Genomic DNA, 13,680 nt, shown 5'->3' on the forward strand with positions numbered 1-13,680 from the left:
CAAAGGCAGCCTACACGTGTGCAAGTGCGTACATGTACAGAGAAAGAAAGACGAGCTACCGATCCCCGGGGGTCTGCTTACATGACGGTGAGGCTGGCAAGTTGGGAATCTTCAGAGCAGGCTGGCAGGCTGAAAATTCTGGCAGGAATGGATATGGCAGCGTGGAGGCCAAATTCCTTCCTCTTTGGAGGATGTGGAGGACCTCAGTCTTTTAAGGCTTTCAGCTGATTGGATGAGGGCCACCCACATTATGAAGAATAATCAGCTTTACTCAGAGGCTACTGATTCAGGTGTTAATTCTATCTAAAAAATACCTTCCTGGCAGCATCTTGACTGGTGTGTGACTAAGTAACTGGCTACTGTAACTCAGCCAAGTGGACACATAAAATTAGCCATCACCGTCTAGAATAAGGAATCACGCTGATGGTGATTCTCTGAGGCAGTTGTACCAGGAAAATCCTCTTCATTTTATCTAACGGGCTTTAGGAAGGTAGTACTTTGGGTGCAGTGTAAGAAACTTTTAGCATCTGTGGTTAAGGTGTATGATAATCTTTCCGTATTAGTGGATTTTATTTTAAAAATGGAACATTTACCCCATTTTATTTTTTTTTTATTTTTATTTATTTTTATTTTTTTGTATTTGACAGAGAGAGAAACAGCCAGCGAGAGAGGGAACACAGCCAGGGGGAATGGGAGAGGAAGAAGCAGGCTCCCAGCGGAGGAGCCCGATGTGGGGCTCAATCCCAGGACTCTGGGATCACGCCCTGAGCCGAAGGCAGACGCTTAACGACTGTGCCACCCAGGCGCCCCCATTTACCCCATTTTAAAGATGAGAAAAGAGAGGCTTAGTATTAGCACAGCGGACATGGCAGGGCCTGGATGTGAACCCGTCTGCTTTACTTCTCGGCTGTAGGACACTGCCTGTTGGTTAGTTTGGGGTGGGGATGGTGGCCGTGGAAGAAGTGTTTGCTTGAAGGAAACCCAGATAAGGGTAGTTTTATGAAGTAGTATATTACAGTGAAGGAAAAGTAGAAAGGATCTGTCTTCATAATGTCAGATTTTTTTAATTCTTAGAAAAAAATTTAAATACAGAAAAGTAGACTAAAATGACAGACATCTTTGTATCTATGAACCAGAGTAAACAGTATTTGCTTCAGATTTTGTAATAAAACAGTGACCGAGATTCCTGTGTATCCCCTTACTCCCTTCCTCTCTTCCACCCTCCTTTCTCACTCAGGTAAAACACTGATGAAGTCGATGCCTGTTCTTTCATGTTTTTATAGTTTTATAATATGTATATTAAGACCAATTAATTCATGCTATTATTTTTAAAAATTACCCCACATTTCTTACCTACGCCATATATACAGTTTCACACTCATAATAAACAAAATCTTACAGCCATAAGCCGTATAATAAGAAGTGCTAGTATTTACAAAGTAGCCTTGGCTCTAAGAACTTGTGCATGTATTAACTCATTTAATTTTTGTGACAGTCCCAGGGGTTATATACTCTTATTTTCCCATTTTACAGATGAAGGGATTGAGGCACAGAGAGATTAAATAACTTATCCAAGGGTCACAAGATGTAAGTAGCAGAGCCACTGCCCCTTATAGTGTTGTTATAAATGTTAAAACACAAAAACAAAAACAAAACAAAAAACTGAATGATGATGGCCCACTAACTGAGCAGTCAGTAGTTGGGCCTTTCTTGCATATGATGCAGTTAATTGATTCAAGATGGGACTGATGGCAAGGAAAGAAAAATGTTAAAAAAAAAAAACCAAACTTATATAAATGCTGTCATAGTACTTAATCAAAAACTTGGGTTTCACTCAAACATTGTTCTCGAGATTCTGTTCATTTCGATAAATATGGGCCTACTTAATTCCATTAAAATGCTGTGCTTTATGGTTTCTGTCTTATGACCGTACCATCTTTTTTTGGTCCATTCTCATATTAATGGATGTTTAGTTTTGTGTCTTCCAGTTCTCTATATTACAAGAAAATGCTGCGGTGACCATCTGTGTACAGGTCTTGTGCACTCATGCGAGCATCTCTCGGCCACCCCCCTGGTAGTGGAGTAGCTCAGTTAAAGGGTATTTACATTGTCAGCTTTTCTAGATATAAAGGCAACTTATTCTCCCAGATGCTTGTGTCTCAGTTCACAGTTGACATTCCCACTAGGGAGAGACTGGGTGCATACAGACGATGATGGCCAGACCATATATAAAAATAGAACTCTGACCTGCAACGTGCGGACACCTGCCCAGGAAAGCAGCCCCTTATACACTAAGCAGCCCAGGAAGCCAGCTCGCTGTGAGCCCCACTTGCAGGAAGTCACTGTCCTAGTTTGCATCTGACTGATTATTGATGAGATGGAGCCCATCATATAAGACAGTCCTTTCCAGAAAGAAGTTATGAAATTACCTTTTAGAATAGGCGAGGATTCCAATAGCAGATGGTTTTAACTTCACTCATTTCTGAAGAGAAGGGACGAAGCCTAGAATCATGATCTTAGACTTTTTCTTTGAGCAGAAAAAGTATATTTTTTTCCAAACTAAATTTTAAGGAGGAGAGTAAGGATGAAAACTGGAGCCCCTTGGGTGAAATGAAGTCAGTCGTATGGTTCCACCTACGTGGCCTCCTCCCCTTCCTCCCTGTCTCCCCTGCCCCTAGATCACCTGAAATGCCGGTGGAGTCCTCGGGCTGGCTGGTCATCTCCGGGGTGCCTCCTGGAGTGAGAATTCGACGAGACCCCATTTTTCATCTCTCTCCACCTCAGGGCCTCCACAAGACTTGGGCTAACTGTATTCTATTTCTTTGGTCTTCTGGCAGGCACGAGTTTGTGGATGCTTACGTGAATTATGTCTTCCAAATCTCAGTTCACGAATGGTACACAGCCTTCTCCAGTGGCTTCCTAAAGGTGTGTGGTGGCAAGGTGCTTGAGCTCTTCCAGCCTTCCGAGCTGCGGGCTATGATGGTGGGGAACAGCAACTACAACTGGCAGGAGCTAGAAGAGGTGAGTAAAGACGGCGCTGTCTTTACTTCTGAGGAAGCAGCCGTGGCCTGGCCAGGTGGGCCCAGAGCCTGGTCTCTTTCCAAGCGGTCTGCGGTTGAGGAGGAATGGGAGGCCTCCTTATCTCAGAAACTGCAAATGGTACACAAGTATATGTCCTCCATAATACTACTCTTCTTTAAGATAGGGTTTTTTTTCTTTTTGTCTTTTTTGGGCAGACTGCCATCTACAAGGGTGATTATTCAGCCACACATCCCACTGTGAAACTATTTTGGGAAACATTTCATGAGTTTCCATTGGAAAAGAAGAAGAAGTTTCTCCGTAAGTATCAGTCGTGTTCATGTGGTGTTTGTCCACACTGTAGTGTTGCAGATGGTGTGGGAGGATACACCCCGTAGGCTAAGGTCAGCTCTTTTAAATGAAAAAGAGTGAGGGAAATATACTTCCTCTTCTTGTCTTAATGAGATCTCAGGCCAACATAGGTGGTTCTTCTGTATTTGCTGCCTAACAGGATGTGTTGCATGAAAGAAAGAAAAGAAGCATGTTTTTCAGTTGCTTTAGAAATATTATTTTCTATGTGAGTATGATGAAATAGTACATTGATAAAATCTAATTGGATTAACTTCCCTTATCTCCCTAGGGTTTTGAAAATTTTACAGTGTCTGCTACAGGTATAACTGGGGAGATAGGATTTAGAATAGCTTTATTGAGATATGATCCACAAAGCATACAATTCACCCAATTAAAGTGTATATAATACAGTGGTTTTTAGTATATTCACAGAGATGTGAAACTATCAATAATTTTTAGAACATGTTCATTAGCTCAAGAAGACACCTTGAACTCATTAGCAGTCATTCCCCATTTCCTCCCAACCTCTCAGCTCACCCGACCACCCTCACCAGTCTGCTTTCTGGCTCCGTGGATGCAACTATTTTAGACATTTCACATGAATGGAATCATACACTATTTGGTCCTTTGTGACTGGCTAGGTGACACTTGAGAAGGGTAATACATCTGGAAAGAAGAATGAAGCCTAGTTTACGTGAACAAATTTAGCCTTTCAAAAAGAGTTTTAATCTCTGTGTCTGTTTATAATCAGGGTCAGAAATTTGCCAGTGAATAGCATAACATTTTTATCTGTATAAAATGAAACAACAGGATTGAAAGGCAGTCCTTTTTGCTTTGTAAGCATGAGCATATATTAATATCAATGGAAGACGTACCCCCGGATTCTGCTCCCACGGAGTAGGATGAGAGGAAGTGGAGGGAGGGGCGGGCTCATACAAGAATGCTTAAAAAAAAAAAAAAAAAAAAAAGCCCTGCTTCTCCTCTGCCTCGTTAAGTTGGCTCTTGAGAATCAGTGGCATGTAAGTCAAATGACAGGTTAAGGTTTGTCAAGGGAGCTCGTAGGGCTGTAACAACCAAGAGGAACGTAGTCATGGAGATTTCCTTAAAAGAAATTTTTCTGTTCAGAAATCATTAGACTTGTGAAAATTTTTAGTAACTCTACAGATATTGGCAAGAATGTTTATATACCACAGCCTCAGGTAATAGGCTTTTTGAAAGTGCCCCTGAACCAATGATTTGTTTGTAGTAATTTCCAGCAATTTAACTCTGAGGTTATATATTGCTAGAAAGCATGGAAAGACAGCTGCATTGGGCTCTCTCTTTTTTTTGCCAAGTCACAATGTGTTACAAGAGTGAAAGGTCTAACATAACATGGTCCGCTCTTTTGGTTTAAGAAAATTAGGGAAAGGAGCAAACAGATCCCAAATGGATATTCATGAGCTCAGGAGGGGAATACACACTAAACCCTTGGCCAGAGGAGACTTTGACGTCCCATAGATGATGGTCTTTCTCCTGGCTTCCCCCTGAGGTCGACTCTTCTTTTCCTATATCAGGAATTCCTTTCCTCTCTGATTTTGTGAGAGCTCATAATATTTATGAGGACATACATTTGATTGAGGCCATTTTTATTTGAGGGCATTTTAGGGCATCTTTCATTTGGACGGATGATTTGTGTCTGTGTATAAGCCGATCTGAAATGAACCAGTGAAAAACAGAATTTTTATCCATATAAAACCAAAAAAACCACACCAGGATTTGCAATGCAGTCTCTTTTGCTTTATAAGAACACGCGCAGATGAATATTCGTGCCATACGTATTGGCACATCACAGTGTACTTCTCAGGCGAGCCACAGGGTGTCATGCCTTCCTCTCCTTTGTGCAGAGGGCTGCGGAGAGCGGCTGCGGAGCTGGTAATGCCCTTTCCCTTTCTCCTCAGTGTTCCTGACGGGCAGCGATCGGATTCCCATCTATGGCATGGCGAGCCTGCAGATCGTCATCCAGTCCACAGCCAGCGGGGAGGAGTACCTGCCCGTGGCCCACACTTGCTACAACCTTCTTGATCTCCCCAAATACAGCAGCAAAGAGATCCTGAGTGCACGGCTGACCCAGGCCCTTGACAACTATGAAGGGTTTAGTTTGGCTTGAGGCTCCCCAGTGTGCCCCAGATTTCCCTCCCTCCCTCAGTGTCCACATGGAGGCCCATACAGAAAACCATGGGGAAGGGAGTTCTATTTTTTTATTGTCTTTGTGGGTTGGGACTTTTGAATCCTGAACCTGGTTGATGTGTTTCTGGGCTTGTGAGTAGCAGTAAACAACCTTTTTGAAAAATCAGGGGTTGGGGATGGGGTGAAAATTTGGCATTTTTGTTTTTAAACCAAATTACCTAGTAGTGTTCCTTGCACTTGTGAATATGTTGCACTCTGCTGGAGAAAATGGCAGTGGGTTTTTAACCTCTCCTTTCCCAAATGTCTCTCTCAGCCCTGCTGTTTCCTCACAGTGCTTCCTGTCCTCGTTCCTCTGGAAGACTGATTTGACTGATACGTCCTTTCTCACCTGCACATGCGGAACGGCTCCTCTCTCTGCAGACTTGGACATGCTCCTGGCTTGTTGCAGCCCTACTCTAAGGACTAAGGAGGCAAGCACTACTTCAGAAAGCCCCAAGTCCAGCAAGCTGAATCTGGGTCCACTTTTTGGCTGAACTCTTGAGAATTAATGGGAGCCTTTATGAACACATCTTGCTTTAAAAAGAAGTTATGAGGGACTAGCAATCTCCCCCCGGCTCTGCCTCTTCCTGGACCTACTTAAAGATGTGCAGGGCAGCTTAGCGTTGCTCCCTTTGACAATAAGGTGAGGTGATAGACCACCCCTCCTTCGGTTATCTCGCTTTTGGAGCAAGTTGCATTAATTTTTTTAAGAGTATCTTCTCCAAGGAAAGTAGAAATAATAAATTTCTTGTCCTCTTTCCCTGTCAATTTATGCCCTCTTTCTCTTTCCTTCCTCTCCTTCCCTTTCTCTTTTACTTCACCCCGTTGTTACCTGACTTAATGCTCCCTTCCTCTCCTTCTAGTGGATGCATGCAGTCTATTTTTTTAATTTCTATTTAAATTGCAAAATTTCTATTTTTTTTTTCCTTTTCCCTAATTGCTAACACGTAAGGACATTCTTTACTATGGGACTTTTGTTTATTGCATTTGAAATGTTTGTTTACAGTGGGATTTCAGGGGGGATTGTGTTTAGAGCAAATATATGTATCAAAAATAATGACATGCTCAACCTTCTTCATCATGGGATAAGAAAATTCTACATGATCAAAGAATCCATGTCAGCCTAATTTTAAATTCCTAGTCACTAGAGGAAAGACTTATTTATATAAAATGAAGTATTTATGAACCGTGATATAGCATCAGATCTCAATGAAGGATGTAGATTTTTGCTTTTTTTTTTGTTTTTAAAACTTAATTGCTAAATTGGTAGTTTTTTCAGTCTTTATAATACAAGATTTAAAAAGATATACAGTTATATGAAATGTTTATTTTCTATGTGTGTGCATATAGTTCAATATTATGCAATAAATTTGGTGTTTTAACTTAAAACTATTTCTTATTGTATTTGCAGAATAGATAGCTTGCTTTCAGAAGAATGATCTACTCAAGTAATATAACGTCAAATTTGGTTCCAGTCATAAGAAAGTAAGACAAAGCACTAGGGATATGGAGGAGAGAGCAAGGGCAGGACCCAAGGTAGGGGGAGCAGGTAGCCTGACAGATGGATGAGATTTCTGAAGGTTGTGATGGGAGAAAAGGCATTTCACATGGAGGGAAAGGACATGGGAGCATGTTAGGGAAGGGCCAGGGGCAATTTGAAGAGAAAACAGAATAATGATAAATAAGACTTGGGGGTAAAGAAGGTAGCTTTGGGGCTGAGGAGCCAGGCTAAGCAATGGAACTTGAGTGGGTAGCCAGGCAGGACTTGTCAAAGTCCTACATTTGAAGGAATTAGTCCTTCCCATTCTGAGAGCAGTGAGAGTGGCAGCAGCAGTAGAAGAGTGCATGGAAGGAGGATCCAAAATGGTGGCATAGGAAGACCCTCAACTTAACTCACCCCCTCCATGGACACACCAAGTCTATACTGATCTGTAGAGCAGTTCCTCCTGAAAAACAACTGAGGGGTGACTGAACAAATCCTGCACAAGGGTTGGAGGGGCCACACAGACAATGGCAGGAGACACGGTAACAAGAACCCCAATCCCAATGCTGTGCACTGCAGTGGGGAGGGAGACTACTAAGGGATTGTGAGCAGATTTGTCTGACCTGGGGCACAGAAAAAAGTTGTGGCTTAAATGGGTAACTAGAATATAAAGGAACTAACCCTCCACCAAACAAACAGTGGGATGTTGGAGAAGCTGGCAAGTGCCACTGTTTATGTTCCCCCTCCACCTTGATAGCACAGAAAGAGTCTGGGAGCTAGCCAGCCCACTACCCTCAGCAAGCCCTGGGCACCTAGACCACAGGAAACAAAACAAAGCATGGTTTAAAATTAGAGTATAAAGGAACCAGCCCTAGAGCTCTAACAAACAGTGGGGGAGCTGAGAGGCAGGTGAGTACCACAGTTTACATCTCCCCTCCACCTCGATAGTGCCGATGGAAGCAGGATCTAGGCCATCCCTTAAAGGTGACTGCACAAGATGGCCCCAGTATGGCATATGCTGGGACACCCCTGAACATCACCCACTACAGCTACAGCTGTCTCACCAAGGTGCAAAGCATCCCAGAACATTCCAGGCCTGAATCTGCTTTGGCTCAAGTTGTCTTGCCAAAACCCCGGGAAGGAGTGCCCCAAAACCTCCCAGCCTGGCACACCTCTGCTCCAGTTATTACACCTAGCTACTCCTAGTGTGAAGTACCCTGGGAGCCCTTTGCACAAGCCTTCACCAACTCTGGCTCTGGTTGTGCCCTGTGCCCATTTCAGCTCTAGCCATCCCACCAGGGCTGTCCCAGTGCTGAGTGCCTTAGGGGCCCCAGCCCGCACCTGCTACAGCTCTAGCCAGCTAACCAAAGTCAACAGGCATGGGATGACCTTACACAAGGCCGGTCCTTCAAGTCTTGGAGAAGCTGCTATTCTGCCTAATTCATAGAAATACAGAAGGTCAAACAAAATGAGACAGGAATATGCTCCAAATGAAAGAACAAGACAACCCTCAGGAAAAAAAAAATGGAGATAAGCAACCTACCTCATACAGTGTTCAAAGTAATAGTCATAACAATGGTCCTTGGACTTCAGAGAAGAATGAATGAGTGGGCTTTCAACAAAGAGATGGAAATTATACAAGAGAACCAATCATAATTGAAGAATACAATAACTGAAGTGAAAAATACACTAGAGGGAATCAACAGTAGACTGGAGGATGCAAAGAATGGATCAGCAATCTGAAAGGGTAATGGAAAGCATGCAAGCTGAACATCAAAAAGAAAACAAAAGGAAAGTGGATAGGTTAAGGGATCTCTATGATAGTGTGAAGTGTACTACCCTGCACATTAGAGAAGGACAGGGGGAAGAAAAAGGCAGAAAACTTGAGTAATAGCTGAAAACTTCTCTCATCTTGGGAAGGAAATAGACATCTAGGTCCAGGAAACACAGAGAACCCCAAACAAGATGAACCCAAGGAAATCCACACCAAGGCACACAATAATTAAAATGTCAAAGATTAAAGACACACTCTTAAAAGCAGCAAGAGAGAAACAACTAGTTATGTACAAGGGAAACCCCATAAGGCTATCAGCTGGTTCTCAGTGGAAACTGCAAGCTAGAAGGAAGTGCCATGATACATTCAAAGTGCTGAAAGGAAAAAAAAAAAAAAAAACTACAACCAAGAATATTCTATCTGGTAAGATGATCATTCAGAATTGAAGGAGGGATAAGGAGTTTCTCAGGCATACATCATATAAAGGAGTTCATCACCACTAAACCCGTCTTCTAGAAATGTTCTAAGGGATTAAGTGAAAAAGAAAAGGTCATAATTAGAAGAAAACTATGGAAAAAATTGTAAAAGCAAACCTACAGTGACGGTGTATATCAATCACTTATAAAACTAGTGTGAAGGTTAAAAAACAAAAGTAGTGAAATCGATGATACTTAAAAATTAGGGATTCACAAAAAGATGTAAAATATTACATATAAATAAAATGTGGACATGAGGAGTAAAAATCTAGTTGAGAATTTGTTTAAGTGACCATCAACTTAATATAGACTGCTGTATACTTAGGATGTTATATATAACCTCATGGTAACGACATACCAGCAAACTCTAATAGATACACCAAAAAATGAAGAGAAAGGAATCCAAGCATAATATTAAAGTCCTCAATTACAAGGGAAGAAGGAACAGAGAAAAACTACAAAAATAATGAGAAAACAATTAAAATGGCAATAAGTACATACCTATCAATAATTAAGTGGCTTAGATGCTCTGATCAAAAGACATAGGGTAACTGAATGGATTAAAATTAAAAAAAGACCCATCTATATGCTGACTACAAAAGACTTGTTTCAGACTTAATGACACATACAGACTAAAAGTAAAGGGATGGAAAAAGATATTCCAGGCAAAGGAAGGTGAAGAAAAGCTGGGATAAGCAATATTTGTATCAGACAAAAGAGACCTTAAAACAAAGACTAACAAGAGACAAAGAAGGGCGTTACATGAGAATATATAACAGTTATGAATATCTATGCACTCAACATTGGAGCCCCTAAGTGCATAAAGCAAATATTAACAGACATAAAGGGAGAAATTGTCAGTAATACAATAGTAATAGGGGACTTTCACACCTGATTTACATCAATAGATAGATCGTCCAGACAGAAAATCAATGAAGTAGTGGCTTTGAATGACAGACCAGATGCAGTTAATAGAAATACAGACTATTCCATCCCAATGCAGCAGAATACACATTCTTTTCAAGTGCACATGGAACATTCTCCAGGAAAGATCACATGTTAGGCTACAAAACAAGTCTCAATAAATTTAAGAATACTGAAATCATATCAAGCATCTTTTCTGACTGCAACAGTATTAAACTAGAAATCAGTTACAAGGAAAAAAAAAAATACCTAGGAAAAAACCCCACAAATATGTGGAAGCTGAACAACAGGCTACTAAGCAACCAAAGGGTCAAGAGAGAAAGAGGAAGTTAAAAAAATACGTGGAAATAAATGAAAATGAAAACACAACAGTCCAAAATCTTTGGGACACAGGGAAAACAGTTCTAAGAGGGGAGTTTACAGTTGTACAGGCCTATCTCAAATTTCAAAAAACAAGGAAAATCTCAATCCAACTTTACACTAAAAGAAACAAAATAATAAAACCCAGAGGTAGTAGGAAGAAGGAAATAATAGTGATTGAGGGAGTTAAGATGGCGGAGGAGTAGGGGACCCCTTTTTCATCCGGTCCCCTGAGTTGAGCTGGATAGGTACCAGACCAGCCTGAACATCCACGGAACGAGCCTGAGACGCAGGAAGATACATCTGGATCTCTACAAATGAACATCTCCAGCGCTGAGTATTGAGGTACGAAGCGTGGAGACGTGAAACCGCGCACAGATATTGGAAAATAAACGAAAGGGAGAGGGAGCCGTGGCATTTGGGTGCAGGGAAGCGGTAGCCACCTGCACGGGGGAGCGGGTGGACTCACGGATGGCACCGAGAGAGAGCGGACTGAGACCGGGAGCCGGGAGCGCGCGCTACCATACTGAAACAGAACTCCAGTGCACTCACTGGAACCAGACTGTGACCGGGAGCTCCGGGAGCACGTGGAGGCGGCTGGCGGTGTTAGAAACACAAAGGACAGAGATGCGCCGGCCCTGGAAGTGAAGGCTGGGACCCCGGGTGTGGGGCACACATCCCGGGACGCTGCAGGGTTGAGCAGCACCAACAGTAACAGAGTTAAAGTGGCCAGAACATCAGTGGAGAACGGTCCGCGATCCCTCTGTTCTGAGAGAGGCTGAGATTCGGCCACTGCTGCTCTGACGCTCAGAAGAGGCACAGCAAACCGCCAGGGAAAGCCGCCAGAGAACAAAAGCCTGGAAATACCGGCTCACAGAGCGCCCATCCCCATCCCCTTGCAGGGGACACGGAGACTTTAACCAAACAGGGTTGCCTGAGTATCGGCACGGCAGGCCCCTCCCCCAGAACACAGAAGGCAGGCTGAAAAATCAAGAAGCCCACATCCCTAAGATCCCTATAAAACAAGGGCGCACAGCCTGGGTCCCGGTCAATAATTTGGGCTCTGGACAACCCTGCAACCTCTCCTCATCAGAATGACGAGAAGGAGAAGTCCCCCCCAGCAAAGAAAAGACAATGAGTCTGTGGCCTCTGCCACAGAACTAATGGATATGGATATAACCAAATTATCAGAAACGGAATTCAGAGTAACAATGGTCAAGATGATGGGTAGACTTGAAAAAAGTATTAACGAAAATGTTAATGAGAACATAGAATCTCTAAGGGCGGAAATGAGAGCAAATCTGGCAGAAATTAAAAATTCTATGAACCAAATGCAGTCAAAACTAGATGCTCTGATGGCCAGGGTGAATGAGGCAGAAGAACGCATCAGCGAATTGGAGGATGGGTTAGTAGAAGAGAAAGCTAAACTAGAAACTTGGCTCAAAAAAATCCAATCTCAAGAATGTAGGTTACGGGATATCACTGACTCAATGAAACGTTCCAATGTCAGAATCCTCGGCATCCCCGAGGGGTTGGAGAAAAACAGGTCTAGAAGAGATATTTGAGCAAATTGTAGCTGAAAACTTCCCTAATCTAGCAAAGGAAACAAGCATTCATGTCCAAGAGGCAGAGAGGACCCCTCCCAAGCTCAACCACGACAAACCTACGCCACGTCACGTCATAGTGCAATTCGCAAATATTAGATCCAAGAATACAGTATTGAAAGCGGCCAGGGCAAAGACATTTCTCATGTACCAAGGCAAAGGCATCAGAATTACGTCAGACCTGTCTACACAGACCTGGAATAAGAGAAAGGGTTGGGGGGGGCATTTATAAAGCTCTTTCAGAGAAAAACATGCAGCCAAGGATCCTTTATCCAGCGAGGCTGTCATTCAGAATTGATGGAGAGATAAAGACCTTCCGGAATCGCCAGTCATTGACCAATTTCGTAACCATGAAACCAGCCCTACAGGAGATATTAAGGGGGTTCTATAAAAGTAAAAAGGCCCCAAGAGTGATACAGAACAGAAAGTCACAATGGATAGAAACAAAGACTTTACTGGCAACATGGCATCATTAAAATCATATCTCTCAATAATCAGTCTCAATGTAAATGGCCTAAATGCTCCCATAAGACGCCACAGGGTTGCAGATTGGATAAAAAGACATGACCCATCCATTTGCTGTCTACAAGAGACTCATTTTGAACCTAAAGATACATTCAGACTGAAAGTAAAGGGATGGAATACTATCTTTCACACGAATGGACCTCAAAAGAAAGCTGGGGTAGCAATTCTCATATCAGACAGATTGGATTTTAAAGACTACAGTTAGAGACACAGAAGGGCACTATATTATTCTTAAAGGATGTATTCAACAAGTGGATATGACAATTATAAATATATATGCCCCCAACAGGGGAGCAGCAAGATACACAAGCCAACTCTTAACCAGAATAAAGAGACATATAGATAAAAATACGTTAATAGTAGGGGACCTCAACACTCTACTATGAGCAATAGACAGAGCACCGGAGCAGAAAATCAACATAGAAACAAGAGCTTTGAATGCCATACTCGACGAGTTGGACCTCATAGATATATATAGAACACTACACCCCAGAACCAAAGAATACTCATTCTATTCTAATGCCCATGGAACATTCTCAAGAATAGACCATGTTCTGGGTCACAAAACAGGTCTCAACCGATACCAAAAGACTGAAGTTATTTCCTGCATATTCTCAGACCAGTACACTTTGAAATTGGAATTCAACCACAAGGAAAAATTTGGAAGAAACTCAAACACTTGGAGACTAAGAACCATCTTGCTCAGGAATGATTCGATAAACCAGGAAATCAAAAATAAATTTAAACAATTTATGGAGACCAACGAGAATGATAACACAACGGTCCAAAACCTATGGGATACTGCAAAGGCAGTCCTAAGGGGGAAATACATAGCCATCCAAGCCTCACTCAAAAGAAGAGAAAAATCTAAAATGCAGTTTTTATATTCTCACCTCAAGAAGCTGGAACAGCAACAGAAGAACAGGCCTAATCCACGCACGATAAAGCAGTTGATCAAGA

At 42.3% G+C, this 13,680-nt stretch overlaps 1 protein-coding gene and 1 non-coding gene across 8 annotated transcripts in view; both read left to right on the forward strand.

The window, feature by feature from the left end:
- HERC3 (HECT and RLD domain containing E3 ubiquitin protein ligase 3) overlaps positions 1–6,963 on the forward strand; it is a 124,253-nt gene extending 117,290 nt beyond the window's left edge. For all 7 annotated transcript variants that reach the window (XM_026509737.4, XM_026509740.4, XM_057309500.1 and 4 more), the window contains 3 exons: positions 2,838–3,021; positions 3,237–3,339; positions 5,307–6,963. In XM_026509737.4, the coding sequence (XP_026365522.1) occupies positions 2,838–3,021; positions 3,237–3,339; positions 5,307–5,515 (496 nt within the window). In that variant the 3' untranslated portion in view covers positions 5,516–6,963. The remainder of the gene's footprint in view (positions 1–2,837; positions 3,022–3,236; positions 3,340–5,306) is intronic.
- Positions 1,662–1,756, forward strand: LOC113263328 (small nucleolar RNA SNORD21). The gene has a single exon (XR_003319137.1). It is a non-coding gene; the product is annotated as a small nucleolar RNA SNORD21 (small nucleolar RNA).
- Positions 6,964–13,680: the final 6,717 nt, after the last annotated feature.

Source organism: Ursus arctos, unplaced genomic scaffold, assembly GCF_023065955.2.
Source record: "Ursus arctos isolate Adak ecotype North America unplaced genomic scaffold, UrsArc2.0 scaffold_9, whole genome shotgun sequence".
In the NCBI taxonomy this organism is placed as follows: Eukaryota; Metazoa; Chordata; class Mammalia; order Carnivora; family Ursidae; genus Ursus; species Ursus arctos.